This window comes from Teleopsis dalmanni, chromosome 2 (assembly GCF_002237135.1).
Source record: "Teleopsis dalmanni isolate 2A chromosome 2, ASM223713v2, whole genome shotgun sequence".
NCBI lineage: Eukaryota > Metazoa > Arthropoda > Insecta > Diptera > Diopsidae > Teleopsis > Teleopsis dalmanni.
In genome coordinates, this window is record NC_051847.1 from 39,305,805 (window position 1) to 39,325,486 (window position 19,682).

Consider the following 19,682-nt stretch of genomic DNA (forward strand, 5'->3'; position numbering starts at 1 on the left):
TTCAGGGCAATCAGTGAGAGATTGTATTTCCTCTGTTTTTCCGAAATATTCAGGTTTTTTTCTTCAATTTTGCCATAAGCTTAGAACATATCGGAAATATGAAAACGAGGAATTTATCTTTGTGTGCAGACGGACAGTCAACCTCTACTAATTGCTGGTAAAAACTTTTAAATCAATTAATTATTATTTGCTTAGAAAAGTATAAAATTATTTTCATAAAATTTTAGATGGTTTCAGATACTGTTATATGAGACTATCTTTAACGGATGATGACGTTTGAGCTACTATGGAAAAGAAAGTTGAAAGAAAATACTCGCATGATTGCTTTAGGAAAATTAAATATTAAATAATATTCGTTTTGAAGTACTTAAAATTTTTGATTTTAATCTGGACCAAATAAATTCATTTAGCCTCAATCTAACAAAAAACGGTTAATAAAATTAATCTTATAAATAAATTAAAAATTTATAAATGAACTCTAAAGAGAAATCTTTGCAAAAAAAGCAATGATTTACGTTGCAAAAACCTTGATGTTCTGACTTGGAAGATCCTCGATTTTAATTATGAGATCATAAATGATCATGTTCTGACTTGGGAGATCTTCGATTTTATTCATGAGATCATAAGAGTTATGTATTACTGAGCCAATAAAAGTTTTAAACAAAATTATTTCTAAAATTAAAAAAGTGAAATACTTTTTTTGCTGTTGTCTCGTTAGATTTTTATTGTAAAGGTACGTTAATTAGTTTACTAGTTTGAAGTCCTAAAAATAAAACATGCCTAAATTTTAAAAAATTGTGAAAGGTTCCTTATTAAGTATTGAAGTCTTCATTGTCCAATTCTTAGCAATATACCGTCGCTTATTTCTATTGCATGTTATAAGAAATCTCGTCAAGAGCTAAAAAGTATTATAAAAGGAATTACTAAATAATTAATAATTCAAAGATTAAGTCACCATTTAAATTAACTCCATAAACACAAGATGTCCATAAAAGTATGTATATAATCAAAACGGCAAATTTCTGAAAAATTTCTTACATACATTTAAGATATATATTTTTCCGGTGTAGATCATCGTTGAATATTTGTCTGTTTTCAATAAATGTTAAAATGGTCTGCTGGAATTGTACTATAACAGATAAGATTTTATCTTTTTTATAAATTTATTGACAATGAGCTTACAGTTGCATAAGCAATCACACCATGCAATCCATATCCATCTGTCAATGATCACTGCGCTCTTATGATATCGTCAAATGATTTGTTGCTTAGCTATCATCACATATTTTTGGCATACTAACAGATATCAGATTTCGTTAAAATAATCAATCGAAAAATAAACGGAGATAAACTTACTGTAACAACATAGAGAGAACCATGCAATAATTATATATTCATAAAAGATCATACCGTTCGGACCCTCCAATGAGGACGGCACAATTTCCGACGATTTTCTACAGGACTGCAAAAATTTCTACATACAAACTGATATTATTAGTGTTAATATTTCTTTGAATTTTAATCTAAGCTAAACTTACCTTGCTGACATCTTTGCACTTTGCTAGAATGTGCTATATATGCAGAGCAATATTATAAAGTCAAGTCATATATCCATTAGTTTTAATGGCATCGAAATTCAACGACCTGAATCGTTACGCTTTAGTTTTTCCATCAGACAACAGTGGTGACATCGGCAATTAATTGGTTTTTGACTTTTATTGGTTGTTATAAATTGACATTTTCCAATAAAAGGAGTCGCTAAATAATTCCTTGTCTGATTTTCCTGTTGGGCTTTAGCCGTTGCAGATGTGAAAGGGTATCTCATTTGCAATTGTTTGCAATGTTTTCCCATATATTTTGCCATTAAATCGTTTCCTTTCTTTTTGTCAACTTCAACTTCAATTATTTCCTCATCATCAGCAGAGTCCTCCTCATCTGCAAGTTGTTTCACCTTTTTGGAACTTTGTGCTTCCGTTTTAATCGTTGGATTAACAGCTTTAGTTGGCGATATATTTGGCACTGAAAGCTTAAAAGCTTTATTTTGTGATATATTTGGCACTGAAAGCCTAACAGCTTTAGTTGGTGATATATTTGGCACTGAAGGCTTTGTAAAATCATTTTTTCTTTGCATCTTTTTACTCTTTTCAATCCAACTAATTCGAAATTGATCTATCAACAAAGGTAAATCATCAGATTTGTTATATTTCGAAATGTATTCATTCATTGGATAATTGATACTTTTCGTTGCTTCCATACTGTTTACACCTGCTGTATATTTTCTACATAACGTTTTGTTGACAGATCCTGAAGGAATGTGATCTGGTATTGGATATATATTCTCCAAAGATTTCGTATTGGTTTTAACACAAGCCGCTAATGATGTTGTGCTACCTACATTGCTCTTTCTCGGATGTATATCATCCATTCTGTTCAAATTAACATAAAACTCTTTCGCTGGAGGCTCGGAAGCTTTTAAAACTTTCTTGACCACAGTTTTGCTGGAAGTAGGTGAACATTTACGTTTACGCCGATTTGCATTGCAATGCATTATTTTCATTGCATTCCTAGCTTCGCGCATAGTAATATGAGTCCTTGTTTCTGGAACTTTTTTCGACATATCCGGTATCTTCATATACTCACTATCTAAACGTGAATGTTCATATGTTTTTAGTGGGGAATGGAAGTCTACTCGCATCATTCTCATATTGCGTAGTTTCAATGAACGTTCAGCTACCTCCTTACTTTTGGCTAAAACTTGTAGCTGTTCCATTACACCGTTTGATTGACCCCACCGCTTCCCACCTAATAATGTACTTCCCAACTGACACGCTTTGTTGATTATTTTTTTAGGCATCTTATTTTTAGAACTTCAATTATTAAAAAATATAACGGGAAAAGAAATTATGGAAATTTAGAATTTTATGTAAATAGAACCAAAACAAAAATGCCGAAAAATTTTGAAACAACATTTACCGAAATTTTTGTGAATATAAATTTAATATTTAATTATTTAAAAAATAATTTTTTTAAATGTTGGCAACGCTTGCTTTGATTTGCCAAAGAATAGCATTTTACGGCAAATAAAGCTTCTCCAAATTTGAATTAATAATAATCAATTATTTTTTAATAGCCCTTTTTGAATTAAGAGTTTCTAATTGTAGTGCTTCCGATTTATTATAGTTCTTAACATACAGTGAAGTATCCGTCATTGACATATACAATGACGTATACGTCATCTGACGATAAGACTAAATGTACTTACATACAATTCTATCTAAAAATGCCATTTAAATTTGTTGTCCAAATAATATTTTAGATGTGCAAAATTGTCTTTGAAGGGTTTCCGATTTTGACTGGTCTAGCACTCAAATTGCCAGAGATATAGAGGCATACTTTTTAAAGGTATCTGTAAAATTTTAAGCGCCTAAAAGTTGATTCTTGTGGTACACTTCATAAATTTATTTGGAGTTTGACAGGCATTTTATAATTTTTTTGATTACCTGAGAAGTTTTTTTCTTTAATAAAAAAGTCTCCACTTTTGAAGTCTTGAAAACACTTAAAACACTATACATATTTTCACTATATATAATGTAAGTCTTCTTTTTGGCTATTTTTTAAAAACTCAATTAAAAATTTATTTTGAAAAGCCATCAAATTCAAATTCAAAATAGTAATGTGGCCATCTAGTATCAAATTCCGGTAGTTTAGTTATGCATTAAATATATCTGTTGATGTTTTTTTCTAAGAAAAGATCAATATAATTACGTCTCCTCTATTATCTTATAAGAAAAGCTGCTACATTTTAATAAGATACTTTTAATCATTCTTAAATTTTTTTTTGAGTAGCCGTACTGACATTTCGTGCTTTTGTTGGTGACAGTAAAATTTACTATTTTAATATACGTTAAATGTATCTGAATATACGTTAAATGTACAGAGTCGCAACGATGCTCTTAAACTGCAATCTGTTAGGTGTTTCTTTGCATGTATCGTTCCATGTCTAGTACACTTCTGTTATATCTATTTTAGTTGGCATTCTCCTAATTGAAACTGGTGCACCAGAGCGTCTGCTGCCTTGTGGGTTCCACGTCAAAGCTTGTCGTGGAATATATTTATCTAGTCGTCGGATTGTATCCCCAATCCAATTCCATTTATTTGGAGCAAAAGTTTTGCATTTGATATATGGTTGGGTCAACATATTTGTAGAGTTTTCAACAAATCCGAAGAATAATGGATTAGAATTTATTACTAATATTAGTGATCCCTTCCAGATATGGAAGCATATAATAAATTTACGGTATTTACGACATGTTAATATTCATAAGAGGTTATAATTAGCTGCGGTCATTACTGCAATCACCCTGTATCACATTTTACATGACATACCGCACTGATTGCATTTTGATTTCATTTTTAATGCAAACAAATTATAAGGGGAAAAAATGCATATTGAATTGTTATTAAATTCAAACACGAATGAAAATCAATTATGAATAATTTCTGATGGCAGCAGGTGTCGAATGAAAATTTTTCACCGAAAGTAATAATTTATCAATGAAATCAATAATGTTCTTGCACAATAAAACTGATTTTTTCCTGATGTGATTTATGGCTTTTACATGTATGAAGCGTCCAATTCTGAAGGCGACCGAAACGAATTGTAATATGACGTGAATTTAATGAAAGGATACGCAGGACACAAACGACACAAACATTATAAAACTACTTAACTGGGTGTTAAGAGTTGGTGGGAGTGCATGATTCCACACAAGGTATACTTAAGTATTTAACATTGTCGCATGTTTAATTTGTTGGGCGTGTTTATATAAATACTGGATTCGCATGGCAATACATCGGAGCATGCGAAAACCTTTATCGATTTAAAGGCAAAATTAAGCTGTCATAATTTAATGTCTTGGTAACTTAAACTACTAGTGAATATTGTAAAGAAAAATTTTAAAGAAAATATTCAATTTATTCAAAAAATTTTATATACAAAAAACTTCATTCGAGGAAGAGCAGATAATACTTCAATTTAGGAACTTCATTCGAGGAAGAACAGATTATTCTTTAATTAAGTTATACATTCCTTTTTGTTACTTTTAATTTCTTATGTTTAAAGGGTTATCACAATAGTCAACTGATTGACTGCATTAGTCCTAGCAATAAATCAAACGTTTTAGCGAGACATCTCTTAGTAAGCACCCAAGCTACTCTTCTTGTGTAAACGTAGAATGGGACCATTCATAAAGTCTACTTGTGTGAGTAGAGTTTCTAATTGCCATTTAAGCAGTCCATAAACCTCAGATCTTTGGTTAAATGTCCCTCAAGTAGCTCTTGTAAATTCATTCAACGCTGAGCTAGTTGTGAGAAGGCATAATTCTTAATGTTCAGCATTCATTGAACTATATTTTTAATGCCAGCTATATAATATGGTATTGAACTAAAACAGTACCCATTCGTCACGGACTAAAACAAAGTACCTTATTAATCTCTCTTTTATGGAAGCTTGCGCATCAATTTTAGCTACGCTAATTTTGCGTTCAAATCCAGATGAATGAGAATGCGCGATTAAGAAAGTTTTTCTTGTGTGGAAAAAATTGGCACCGCATTAAAACGAAAAAAAATTGGATAACAAGGACTTCTGTAATGTGGGACTACAAACTTAAATATATCACTTCAATTAAAATTTCATATCTAACGCAATTGTAATGTAATGTAATGTAATGTATTGTAACGTTGAGCCTTTTTGAAGTTAGTGCATCTGGGCGCTTTTACTCTTTGATAGCTGGGGAGTTTCTGCAGAGTCCCACCCATCTCACTGACTACGTTGAGTATTCCTCATAATCTTAGTGATTATTCAATTTTTTTATGGTTTACTAAACCCTTAGAAATCACATGATTTTATGTATATTTAAACTATTTTGTACCAGTTAACATAGAACCCATCTAGTGGCATACACAGTACGCAGTTCATATACAATTTGTCATTTACTTACCCAATTATGTAAAACATTATCTAATATGTACTCACATTCCATTCATTGCTCATAACTTAGCATAATTCTGTTTGTCATATTGTTGACAATACGTAGACGTAACTATGATACAACATTTTGCAACTAACAATCTCAACAAGACATCCTAGTCGACATTTATTATCACATATAAAACAATAAAGCATTAATGTTGGAGTTCTACTGTTTCCAAAGTAGGATGTACTTACTGGGTTATGTCATGTCTGAACGTGTGGGGATTGCCAATTATACTTTACTTGATCACTTCCTTGTCATTTTGTCCTGTAAGATTACTTTTGTTGTAATTATAATAAATTCAGTGTATGTACGTCATTTAAGTAATGACAGATCAACTTCATTTGTGCGTTTTATGTTTCGTTATTTCAGTACTAAGATTTCGAATCTTTTGTCTAACCAAAGGAAAATGTTACTCAATGAAATTAGCATTGAAACAGAGTCCATTATTGAAAAGATTAATAGGCAAGTGGACAAAACTATTCAAGCAAATATATAAGCCAAAATCTTTTAACTTATCTTATGAGTTTGTGTTAGTTCTTCTAATTATTTATAATTTTTAAATAAAGAATAAAAAGAATATTAAAAATGTGAAGTTTTGTGCTAGTATTTTAAGTATATCAATGTATACGCATACATATCTCATATGCATTGGAAAAGAAAATTATTAAATTGAAATTAAATGAATATATCTGTCAGATAAGAGTTGTAGTTCAAACAATTTCGAAAAACATTACAAAGGATTTAATTCTACAGTTAATTGAAATTGTATATAATAAAGTGAATAGGTCAACAATAATTTATATATATATAAAAGTTAATTAGAGTTTATTATTGACAAACTATTTTATATTTCTGTATGTAAAATATAATAAGTAACAAAAAAGAATAAACTTCCAACTGCTCACTTCGAAGACCGAATTGCCAATTTCCTACCACTCTCAAATATGAGCGTTGCCTACTGTTTACATATATATTAGGAATATTGATTAAAACCAAACTCACCTTCCAGATAGCTGTATTCATTCATATTCAAGCTGTTCTAATACTTTCTATACTGTAACATCATATTTATGGATACATTTTAATTCATCTGTGGTGCAAAAAACTCTATATGAGTTTCACATGCCAGTTCTATACATTAACCATGAAGCTAAAGTTTAAACCAAAATTCTGACTAAATTGACAGAATACTATAAGCCATTTCTGAATGTAGCTGAATAATATCTTCTTCACCAATCTATAATATAAATATATTACTGTATATATCCTTACTACAATATCACTAATATATATAAATAAAATAAAAAGTATATCTTGCGCTTCTAACACATTAAAACCCGTACTTAACATATAGACTAAGGTGGGTCAAGTTATTCCAGAGAAAAATTTCAAAAATATAATAGAATGATAAGATATGACTTTTTCGATCATTGTCAATAATCTTTATTGCTTAATAAACTGAAGCTAATCCAGAGTTTCTGGTAAATATGACGCAGAACACATTTTTGTAGAACTACTTTTTTTACCATTAAAACTGAAAGTATAGAAGACCGACAATGTTTAGTAATTGTTTCTTTGTCACCACGAACGTCTTATATACTTGGTTCACTTCATAATTTTATTACAGTTCCATTAAATTGAAAACTCTTCTGAAAAAGCTGGGTCATATGCATATGGCTAGTTAAATGCAACCGCTCTCCGCCATCAATGGTTGTCAAAGCTTTTGGTGTTATTTATGAGATACAAGCAGAATGCTTGCTTAATGAAACTTGAGTTAAGGACTCATGGGAAACTGTTGGTCCACGATTCCAATAGTGTTTAATAATTTTATCCCTAGTCTTATGTACGTCTTATTGGTTAAAAGTTAAATTATCATTTATATGATAATTTTAAATAATATATTGAATATTTCTATTTACTAACTCCAACATAAATCAAGTAGTTTATAAACATTTTACAGTTGCCTTTTAATTATTACGAAGAATAGTTACCGGAAGCAATTACAAACTTGCCGGTGATTGTTTCTTGAGTCTTTAAAGTAATTTTCTCATCCGATTCGTTCTAAATTAGGCATTTAAAGCTCATGTTATCACACTCTTAATTATCGACAAAATCTTCACTAGAGAATAGAAGGTATTCAGTAAATAAATTAATTTTCTCAGTAATTTTTATAACGTGTCTATATCATGAAAGATTTTTTAGTTCAATCTATTTTTTGTATAAAATGTAATTATATGCATTTATAAGTTTTTCCTAAAGCTAATCTAAATTCATAAAAAATTTATTGCGAAACCGATTATAAGCCATCCCATAATGGATATTTGAAATTACTAGATAACCGTTTCATTGCAATATATACTTCTGAATTGAGTATATTACGTTCAAGTGTTAAACAAATAATGATCTTAAATTGAATTAAGATATTCAATTATTCAAGAAATATTAAATATTACTTTTAAATTCTTATAAATATTATAACCTTAGAGTAAATTTATCTTTTTTATAATTGTATACATCCCAAATCATACCAAAAAATTCTTGAATTTTGATGCCAAAAGAGAAAACATCGTTCTCAATATAATCAAGTAGAGCTTAAAGTCCCTCTCTGGTGCACTAACAGACCACGCCACCTGCAATAAACGCCTACTCGAAATAAATATGTTCCACACAAATATTTGCAGAATCTGCTGTGACGGGGAAGAATTTATGGAACATGTGATTACCAACTCTGATGCATTAGCCCACACAAGACACAAAATTTTAGGTGCATACCAACTTGAGAATGTAGACCTTTAAAAGCTTCTTCTGAGGCATCTGGTTTGTTTTCTCGAGATACAAAATTTCCAAATACAAAGGAGTGCACAATAAATTAAGCTGATCGTAGTGTATTAAAGCCTTAACCTAACCCATAAACTATTTACGAGGTATATACCAGATAAAAAGTGGAGAATAAATTGCGAAATTGTTTCATTTTATGCATGCTTTTTTATGGTTTCTAATAATTTTACGATGTTCTTATAATGACTACATAAAAAATCATTTTATATTAAGTAAATACTAACAGAGAAACTTAATTCTTGAAGAACAACACAATTTCACTATTAACTTGGAACTAGACAATACATCTTTCCACATAAATATGTTAAGATTGAACACATTACACTTCCATAAAAAGTTGTGGTTTACAATTTACATATAATCGAAAGTAGAAAACATATTACTTCATTTTAATTTCAATTTTCTCATCGAAAGTCATCAAGATCAGCTTTAAAGATTAGATTTTACTATAAAGATATATCGCTCATTCATGACAATCTCATTTGTTCTGGTATCATAAAATTATGAAACTACTAGAATCCATTATGAAAGCATTTTATATGTACCTTAATAACACAAAATTGATCCGAAGCTCTACTAAATATATTATTAAGTAATTTCTGTCCTTAACTATATTCGCAATTATTTTATGCTCATTAATAATATTTAATCTGTTATGCTTAAATTGCAATAATTGCCTTTGTTGAAGACTTAACTTAGATTATGAAAGTCCAACTTGCTTATTATCACTTCACACTTCATACTGGGAAATATATTTATAAACTGAGGAAATTAGCATCTGCTACGCCACTTACGGCTGCAACCTATTAAATGGTTCCATTTAAACTTATCGCACCAACTAATTTGCAGTTGCATTGTTTCTAATTATATATTTTCATCGAGTGCTGAAAACTGCAACAACACCCAGTAGGGAAGAGTTGCTATAAATGCAAGAAGCTGAGAAGCTAAGAATCTGAGAAGCGACATAATTGACTTTCATCATTTGTACGAAGTTGTCATGTTGAAAAATCGCACAAATTAAATGTTGACAACAGTGACAATGTAAAAGATATCAACAAGCTGGAGATATGCAACACATACGAGCAGCTCCGTGTTGGAACAAATGTCGTGGTGCAAGTTAACGTCAAATGTGCAACGTGCAACGAGCAGCAGCTCAAGGCGAGTTTGGCAATTGTTCCAGAGACGTAAACAAATCGCATGAATGAATGGTCTTGCTTTCCACTGAAGGATACATATCGTAAAAACAGCAAACAGCAAATAGCACAGCGCACAGAGCAGTGAGCATAGAGCATAGAGCAAAGACAGTTAATAGACAGTCAACCGAATGGCAGTGTGGCATATATAATTCCATACAATTTGAAAGGGCTAGAAAAATAATTCACTAACAACAACAACAATACAAGCACCAACAAGAGCAATAGCAGCACTTCCAGAAGTCACTGATAGAAGGGAAGGAGTGTGTAGCAACAATTCGATTTTCATAAAGTTGCTTGAACTTTTAAATGTTGATGTTGATGTTGATGCAATTGAGTCTATGCATATTAAAAACCTTTAAGCAAATTGCATAGTTGCATCCTATTACATCGAATTGACTGCAGTCATATATGCTCATGCAGAGTTGTCTACCGAATTGCTGGTATATGTATTCTTCAATTCTTCTATTCTCACATGGAAGCGGTATATCATTGCAGATACGTTTAAATGCAATTGCTGCAGCTGTTAGTGTTGGTGTTGCATCCGTTATATGGCAATTGTAGCCAAATCAAAAAGCATTTGCCATGCTTAACTCAACAACAATTGTTGTTACTATTGCCACTGCCATAGCTTTTGATGTTGCCATCGTTGTTGCTGCTACTGTTGTTGCTGTTATTGTTGTTATTATTATTGTTGTTGTTGTCGTTGTTGTTGTTGTTGTTGTTGTTGTTGTTGCTGCTGTCAGTAGTGGCACTGCTCGAATAGCACTTGGTGCTAGCAACGTCAGCGCTAGGACGTCAATAACTTTGTGGCATAATTATAAATGCTTCTGTTGTGTATCAGAGTAAGGAAGTGGCAACAATCCAATGTACTCGCATATGCATATAAATGGTTGGATCTAAGCGGTAGCTGCAAGGCTTTTAAATTAAAGTTTCCTCGTAAATCTCGTAATATTGTCAAAGTTTATATTGGGAAGGCGAAAAAGTTCAACTCACATTGTATGTTTGTAATAGGTGTTATGCAATGTGCTAGATGATTTAATTGCTAGTGTCCATATGAACGCTGACTTTCCATTTAAACCTGGTTGACAGTGTTTTGTTCAGTTGTGAAACTAATTTGATTAGAATTTCTGTTGGCTACTAGGAATGAAATACAACATTTTAATAAGATTCTTGTCAAAAAAAAATGAAATTATGTGTGAGTTAAGTTGTGGCTAAATTCATAGGAATTTTAGTAATTCTAGTGCCGAATATTTTCACCTTCTTTATAGATGCAGTTAAAATCTTAGTCACTAAATCGAACTATTAATAAATATATGCCCTACCTTAATATGACCTTTATATTATTCATATTATTATTATTTAATTATACATAAACAATATACAATGTAAGTTGTATTATTATGTGTAACCTTCTCGACATAATGGGTAGAACCTCATCATAACCGTAAGTTTAAGGAGATTTAAAAATGCCTTACGCATTACTATGTCATCATAATAGTGATATGCCCAGTTTGCACTGACTAAAAACAATCCCTTTCATATGCCAAACTGTTTTTATCTTAAAACTTTATCAGAAATATTTCAAGATAGGGTTCCTGTGTGGGTTATCCATTAAAACATTTTATTTTTCCTTGTTAGTCTGCGTTCAGGCCTGTATTTTTCAAAGTCCCTGTATAGAAGAAAAATAATCCTAAAGTAATCTTTTGGTTTTCTTTCCTTCTCTCCTCTCGAATAGCAGCTAGATAAACTCTTTTCTAGTTTTTTACAGAAAGAGGTATTTAAGGTACGGAGTATTACTTAATTAAATTACTACTTAAATATTTAATTAATACAAAGCTATTTTGCTATATACTACAGAATCACAGTCACTCCATCAAGAGTACACCCACGAAGTAATCTGACCTATCAGAAACTACAAGATTAATTTGAATTTTATATTAATAATCTAAAAGCAACTTTTATGGTACTGAGCTTAATAAAGAAATTTTCTAAGACTGATATATTTCTTACTGAGAAATTTTTTAATGCTTCACTGACTTCATAGTCGTCAATCAACTGCAATGTGCTCGAAACATTGTTCATATAACTAGGTTTATACCATTTTAATCCTATGAAATGTGATGTTTACAATATAAAATTAATCAAATACTTCTATTAAATATTAATTAGTAATACATAAAGCTTTATTGCTAAGTCGAGCGTTTTTTTTTTTTGAAGCACTTAAACAATGAGTTTTTTGAAGGTCTACTGTTGGAAATTAAATTAAATTTTGTTGGAATCTTCTTCTAAAAATGGTTAAACGAACATACTTCTTTTATTCATAACGGAAAGTATCTGACTTTCAGTTAGGTTAAGTAATGTGAAGTGGAAGGAGGAATGAATTCTCCTTAATAAGCTACGAAAACCATATTGATGCCACATTCCTCGTAACAGTGGGTAAAAAAATGGTCATGTTAGAATCAGCCGAATGTCTTGATAAAACCAAATATCTGGCTAATGCTAATGCTGCAAATATTGCCCAATAGCTTAACCCTGGTTCAAGACAGGTGTTGACATAGGATGTGGATACAACAGATGTTCTGGTGTCTTTCCTTTCACCGTTGATAGACATATACTACAGGACATAATAATGGGTAGGTTGAGCTCGGTTCCATGCTATTCTGTAGTCCATCGGATCGTTAGAACAGCTAATACCCCAGATAATTCCCATTTGCTTTTGTGTACCAAGATGGAGGTTCTATAATTGGAAATATGGTATTTTAATAAGTATAATATATTCTTTATACAGTGATGTTATTTACTGCATGACCAACTTTTTTGCAATTTTAGACAAATCGAGCTCCACTTAATAACTTAGATAAAGATGACCAGTGTGAAATTTCTGAATTTAATATAAAGAAGGATTTTAGATTAATACGATACGATAGATTAATACGATAGTCGTAAGAACCATTACTATCCCCTGAACTGTCATCAACGAAGTCATTAATATTCATATAAAACAGAAATGGATTATTATAAGTCTGTAACTATTGATCTATTATACATTAAGACCGAAAAGTTTTCGGAAATTCTCATTTAAAATTCGCGCGCTGTATATTTTTCGATATTTTAAGTTTATGTAGTTTGGCAGCACTGTCCTTAATTACTATGCCAAAAATGAGCGCGATCTGTCAGACAGTTCGTTTACGGCAGCTGTTGAAACCAGTTCACCTCAGTAGGGCGTTGCGAAAAAAACAATGGAAAAAAATATTGAACAAAGAGTTTGCATCAAATTTTGTGTTTCGAACGAAATTTCGTGTGCAGAATCGTTGCGAATGCTACAAAAGGCTTATGGGGAATCAGTTTTATCGAAAACTCAAGTTTATGAGTGGTACAAAGCCTTCCAGGACGGTCGTACGACCGTCGAAGACATTTCGCAACGCACTACTGAGGTGAACTGGTTTCAACAGCTGCCGTAAACGAACTGTCTGACAGATCGAGCTCATTTTTGGCATAGTAATTAAGGACAGTGCTGCCAAACTACATAAACTTAAAATATCGAAAAATATACAGCGCGCGAATTTTAAATGAGAATTTCCGAAAACTTTTCAGTCTTAATGTAGTTCCTATAATCAGTCATCTTTCAAGATGTTAAATTCCTCTTTATTACAAAAACTTTTTATATAAAATCAATTTCTATCTCAATTTCTTTATCTAATCAATAGAACAACAAAATGACGTCTTAAGCTGCTGCTAATCTGACTTCAAATTGAAAAAAGTTGTTGTCAACGAGTATGAAAACATCATTGTTTAAATAATTGTTAAATTCTCTGACAACTTCTCTGGGAAACATCAATTGGCATTACTGCAAACATAATGAAATTTTCAAATAGTCAAGAATACAAAGCGGTAAAGTAGAACTTAATAAGCTTAGACTTGTAATAATTCTCAATCAAAAATTCTAAATACACTCCACACTCACCCCTAACAAAAAAAAACCTTGGATAGTCTGGAAAAAGCAAAGAATAAAATAACATCAAAAGCATTTTTACTTAATCAGAAATAAGTAAAAGTTATAAAATTAAGCATTTTTTTCATTGCCAAACGCTAATTTGGAGAAAAATACAATGGGACTGAAAAAAAAAAAATTAATCCAATTTACATATAAAATGCCAAACAACAAAACATAGCCCACAAAATGCAACCCTTAATAAGTCACTAAGGGACAATAGCGCCGCAACGGGCACTTGAGTGCCTTAAGTAAAAATTGCGTCAATCCCTTAGTGGCACGATTTCCACACGAACACCGAAAGTACTAAACTGCAATCGAAACACGTGAATTTCGCTACTATCCTCGTGATATCCTTGTGATATTGGCAGAGTACGATTACCAAATATGAGGATGTCATAGTACGAGTACTTACTCACGAATACTCCCCTTTGGATATTAAAAATACTACTTTAAATTTCTCAAGTATTGTCAATATTAGTAAATATTAAAAAACTTAAAAGAGGAAAGAGCGGTACGTAACTCAGCAACCTGAAACTGCATTAATATAGGTAAATGGCATTTTTTTACGAGTTCTCTAATGATATGCGAAATTCTGAAACCCACAAAAATATATGCCGGGTAGCATATATACATTAAACAGCAACCCTCATGAAATGATAAACTATTTTCATTATCGCTGGTTTTGTATTGCATATACTCGCAAGTTGCAAAACCGAGGGCAGTTCCGTTCTATAAAGAATTCGTATGGAAAACTAAAAATATTGTGCTGCCCTCGTAAGTTTTTATTATTATAGCTTTTGGCTGTTTGCTAAACTACATTTCGTTACGCCCCTTGTTAATTATTTTCATATATTAATATTTCAGTTTTTTTTTATTATAAAATCGTTATATTGTGTCACTTAAACGGATTTGGTTACCCTGAATGCCTCGAGAAAATTAAACTTAACAAAAAAAAAAATGTAAATTGTTCTAAAATAAATTTTATACATGCATCTACGCACCCCTTTTCTCCTCGTTGTAGTCGTTAAATGATACTTTTTGTTTGGCCCAAAATTAATTCCTTTAAGCTCATGTTGCATCCCCTGCCCTCATTTACTCCAGTAAGTCTCATTTACTTCATTTTTTATTGTGTTGTGGTACATTTTTTGATTGCCTCATATTTTTGACATAATATCGGTAAGGTCTTCAGTTACCAAATTCATACAAGTAGTTGCCATCTTTACGGATTTTGGAAGGGGGTGTCATTTTATTCAGCGCAATTGTCAAATATTGCATTTTATTTGATTTATTTATTAAAATTCAAATTTAAAATTTGTGGCATGTGGTTCAACGGGTAGATTCAATTGTTCAGCCAATTTGTGTAATTGCATTTAGTGTGGAATTAGCATTTATCAATTCTAATAAGTTTTAAAATATTTTCATCCATAAACAAATAACCATGAATTTCGCATAAGATACAAGTAACACATTTGTATCTCCGTGAGCTGTAAAATATTTGATTAGTTTGACATTATAGTTGCATTTGATAATTTTTTGACTATACGCATAAATTTACAGTACACTACATTCAGGGAACAACAGTTAATCAATATTACTTAGTAGTTATCGAATATTTTAAAAATTGATTAAATTAGATGTAAAGAATGGGAGCTGATATGCGGACACCGCAATCATATCGGAAAACACAAGCTGGTATAATTTCTCCTTTATATATCACTAGTTTTGCAAAAAATCGAGCCGCTATGAATGCAATCGAATACAAGCCTGAACAATCGAGGATTGTAATGAAATATCATCCCTCACTAATTAACATCTAACATCACAAAATCGTCCGTTGCTGGATTCCAGGACGTAGTAATACTGAAGGGAACTTGCTAAAAAGGATTCCCTATTATCAACGAATAAGACGTCTGTGAACTGTAAGCACTGAATGATCAAGAGTGAAATAATTAATATACATACTAATTAAAATATATATAAATTCAATCCCTAAAAATTTTAAGCTAATGATAAATTTAAGAATATCTGCTATTCCAATATTTTAATATGCCCGTTGATTTAATGAAAGCTGGATTGGAGTGCTAAACTCATGAAATTGCAAAAGAAATAACAGCTAAAAAGGAAGGACGTGTGTTAGTGCCAATGTGTTTCTAAAAACTGGCAACAAGGAAGAGCAGTACTAAATATTAGTTCAAGTTCAGTTTCAGTTAGATTGCAAAACCTGTTAGTCTGTTTGAATGACCTGCTGAAGCTGGTCTTTGAAATCAATTCACGAAAAACTAATATTGGACTAAATCCTAACACTAATTTAGTGTGAAAAGTGAGTACCTCACAAAAAATTTGGGTACTATGCATGGAGTATAGTAGAGTGAGGAAAGTGCACACAATACTAAAACTAAAACATACTAAAATTAATTATGTCTTTAAGCATTTAGCAAATTTATTATGTTAAAATGTATTAACATTTAGTTACTTATGTTAAATTATTTCGATGGTGGATGAGGAGAAGAAGGGAATAAGAAAAGGAGGAGGGGAGAAATGGAAGAAGGAGAGAGAGGAAAAAGGAAAAAGATTAGAAAGGAAAAAGAAGAGGAATGAGAACGAGGAGGAGGAGGAGGAAGGAGCAAGAGACAGAAAGAGAAAAGGAAAATGAATTCTAAAAACGTAGAGAAATTACAGTTAATATTTGAAGAATGACAATACTGACCGGCCAGTGGGCGTGTCAAAAATTTGGGTATCCGTGTAATTCAGAAACACGAAAGCTGTAAGGGAAAAGTAAAAAAAAAACAACTAAACACTTTCATTGCAAATATCTAGATCTGCTAAGGTCTTCATAGATTCTGCAATGGAATCCATAAACCAATGAGCCTGAGAGACATTCCAACAGTAGCTCTTAACAGAATAATCTTCTTCATCACCGGTTTAGGTTTATTTTAAAGTTTTGATTTTCTTTACCGAGTTTGAGGTAATACAGCGACGCTTATGTACTACTTGGACAAAAGTGAAATTTCTACCACTACTGAAACTAACCAATTACCAAAAAAATAGACAACAAAAATAACAACAAAAAAAATAACAATAATTGAAATTCTGATAACGAAATTAGATTAAGTAAAGAGATCTTGAAAGGACTATTAAACAGCAAAAAAATATAAGACTGGGGAAGAGGGACTAAATTCAATCGGAACATACATACAGTAAATATGGAATAATATGAGAATAAATTAATAGAGAATAAAAACACTTGGAGAGAGAACTGTAGGGAAATAAATAAGATTCTAGTATGACTTTATACTAACTTCTAGAGTAAGTTAGTATAAAGCCATATGGGAATAAAAACATATACTTAATGAGAAAAATAGAATTGGAAAATGAAAAAATAGGTAAGAGAAAAGCTTCAAGAAGAATGTGAACGGTTATAAAATGGACTTATAGAATTTATAATTTAGAACAGATGTACATAGTGAGAGATGTTGATTAAATTAGAAAGATAAGTATTGAAAAGCAGTGAAAACAGAAACTAAAATATTGGAATAGATTGAATCGATATATGTTTAAACAAATAAAGATTGGAAGCGCAGTATATATTTAATAAGATTAAGAAAGACAGTTTTTATTACTTGAATTCATAAATTAATTAATTCATTAAAATAATGAAATAGACTGAATCGATAAAGCTTTAAACGAGTAAAGAGTGGAAAAGGAGTAAATATAAAATGAGATTGAGAGAGACAAGATTTTTATTATTTGAATTAATGAATTATTTCCCTGAATCCAGACGGTATTTCGCATAAAAACAAAACTAATAACTGCAAATATCTAACGAATTTAGATTCAAAATATGAGTTTCAGATAATGTATGCCCAGTTTGTGAACTTATACGTACTATATATTTTACTGGTCACTCAGCAAGGATGCAATAAACACTTTTAGAAAATTTCAATTTTATTTGTAGTCGAACAGCTGCAAAGCCGTTAATTTTCACAACTGCAGCCGGAAGAATATAAACGCATTTATTGTAGTGTACGGACGGAAGTGACTGCTTAACCTTTGAAGAGCAGCGTGAGGCACGAGAAGCAATTGCAACAACCCCTTGACTTTTATTGAGCATCATACGAAATCCTCTTGGGTATTGTTGCTGAATTAAGGATGTGCAACACATGTTGCACAAAAATTAGAGGAACAAATATAAATTAAAAGAAACTTAACACATTTATTGAAAAATTTTGGTGCGAAAGTCGAAATTTATAAATAAAATTCGAATCGAACAAATCGTTGAGTATCTAAAATTCTATTGGAACACAAAACGAATACAAAATTAGGCGCCCTCTCATTGCATATGCTGTCTGTCTGTTTGCCTGCTGCAATTGTTCTTGCTTTGCTGTTGCTTCCTGCGGCTGCTGTCACAACACACGTTAATTTATTGATGAAAACACTTAATGATGCTCATAAAATGCATTTATTGCGGTTAACGAACAAAAGAAATTATACATTTTATTGAACAGATATAAACGGATTTATTCGTGTTTTTACCATAGACCAAAATACTTTATCCCTGTGTCTGGATGTTTGGATGTTTGATTATATTGAATTTTCATGGAACAGACAAAATGACAATGCACATGACACCAGCAAAGTCCTTTGGGACAATATTCGAACACAACAGACGAAGCCTATGAGAATAACTCTTCTGCAGTGTAACAAAATTTTGATATTTCGACTTTTTTGCTCATTTTACCTAAAGTTGATTGACAGTGTGAAAAATTGACACTGGCCCTCCGCGTTGTTTGCACCTTTCTAATAAAATAAATTAAATGAACAAAAAAAAAAAACAGAAATAAAAAGATATAAAAAGGGATGAACTTAATACACAATGCAACACGTCAAATGCTGCATGCATATGTCAAAAGTGCAATTTAGTAGCATGTAGTTGATACTTTGTGCCACACTCTAACCACTGCTTTTGTGGCTGCTACTGTTGTAATTCTATATCTTTCTGTTGTACGATTTTGTATAAATACGCGTGTTTATATTTGTTTGTTGCAGATTTGAAATGTAAATTATTCCGAAAGCGTGCCACTTCATATGCCTTGAGGTTTAGTACCATGCGTTTCTGTGGTTTTAGTTCAGTGAATTTAATCATTACTCGTATTAGAAGGGGAAGGGGTACATCTTCAAAAGTCTCATGAGAGTTAATTACTTTCTATTTCTATATATTTATTATTTCTTAGAGTTATATGAACATTATGAATGAACTATATACACTTTCTCAAATAGAAATTAATAAAATTATATTTGGTTTTTTTCGAATTTGTTAACTGATTCATTGGAATGGCAAGTTCTTAGATTTCTAGTTAACTTTTATTAGTGTTCAAAATATTTTAGTTAAAACAGAAACTATCAAATTTTTAATTAAAAACACCAACTGCACACGTAAAACTTTATTTTGCATGCTTTGTGAAAAAATATCCTTTCACAATATAAAATAAATCGCCAAACAGACGAATATTTGAAGTGAAGTGAGGGGATCACGTCATGTATAAACAAACTTTTCTGCAATGAAATCGATTTCACATTGATACCAAAATTTTTTCCATCTTTTTTCCCAATAGTTTTTAA

The 19,682-nt window shown here is 31.2% G+C and overlaps 1 protein-coding gene across 4 annotated transcripts; it reads right to left on the reverse strand.

The window, feature by feature from the left end:
* Positions 1-833: 833 nt before the first annotated feature.
* LOC119683538 lies at positions 834-2,905 on the reverse strand. Of its 4 annotated transcripts, none has more exons than XM_038097249.1 (5): positions 1,539-2,905; positions 1,357-1,474; positions 1,183-1,296; positions 956-1,129; positions 834-898 (listed from the first exon to the last, which is right to left on the reverse strand). In XM_038097249.1, exon 1 carries the CDS (start codon positions 2,852-2,854, stop codon positions 1,637-1,639), a length of 1,218 nt encoding a protein of 405 aa, XP_037953177.1. In that variant the 5' UTR covers positions 2,855-2,905; the 3' UTR covers positions 834-898; positions 956-1,129; positions 1,183-1,296; positions 1,357-1,474; positions 1,539-1,636. The 4 variants fall into 4 exon arrangements, with proteins under 4 accessions (XP_037953177.1, XP_037953176.1, XP_037953175.1 ...); XM_038097248.1 differs by having other exon boundaries at positions 956-1,115; positions 1,357-1,485; XM_038097247.1 differs by having other exon boundaries at positions 956-1,118; positions 1,357-1,485.
* Between the last annotated feature and the right edge of the window lie 16,777 nt (positions 2,906-19,682).

Excerpts from the sequence above, each read along its gene's own strand:
- LOC119683538 (XM_038097249.1), bottom strand. The coding sequence starts at position 2,854 with ATGCCTAAAAAAATAATCAACAAAGCGTGTCAGTTGGGAAGTACATTA.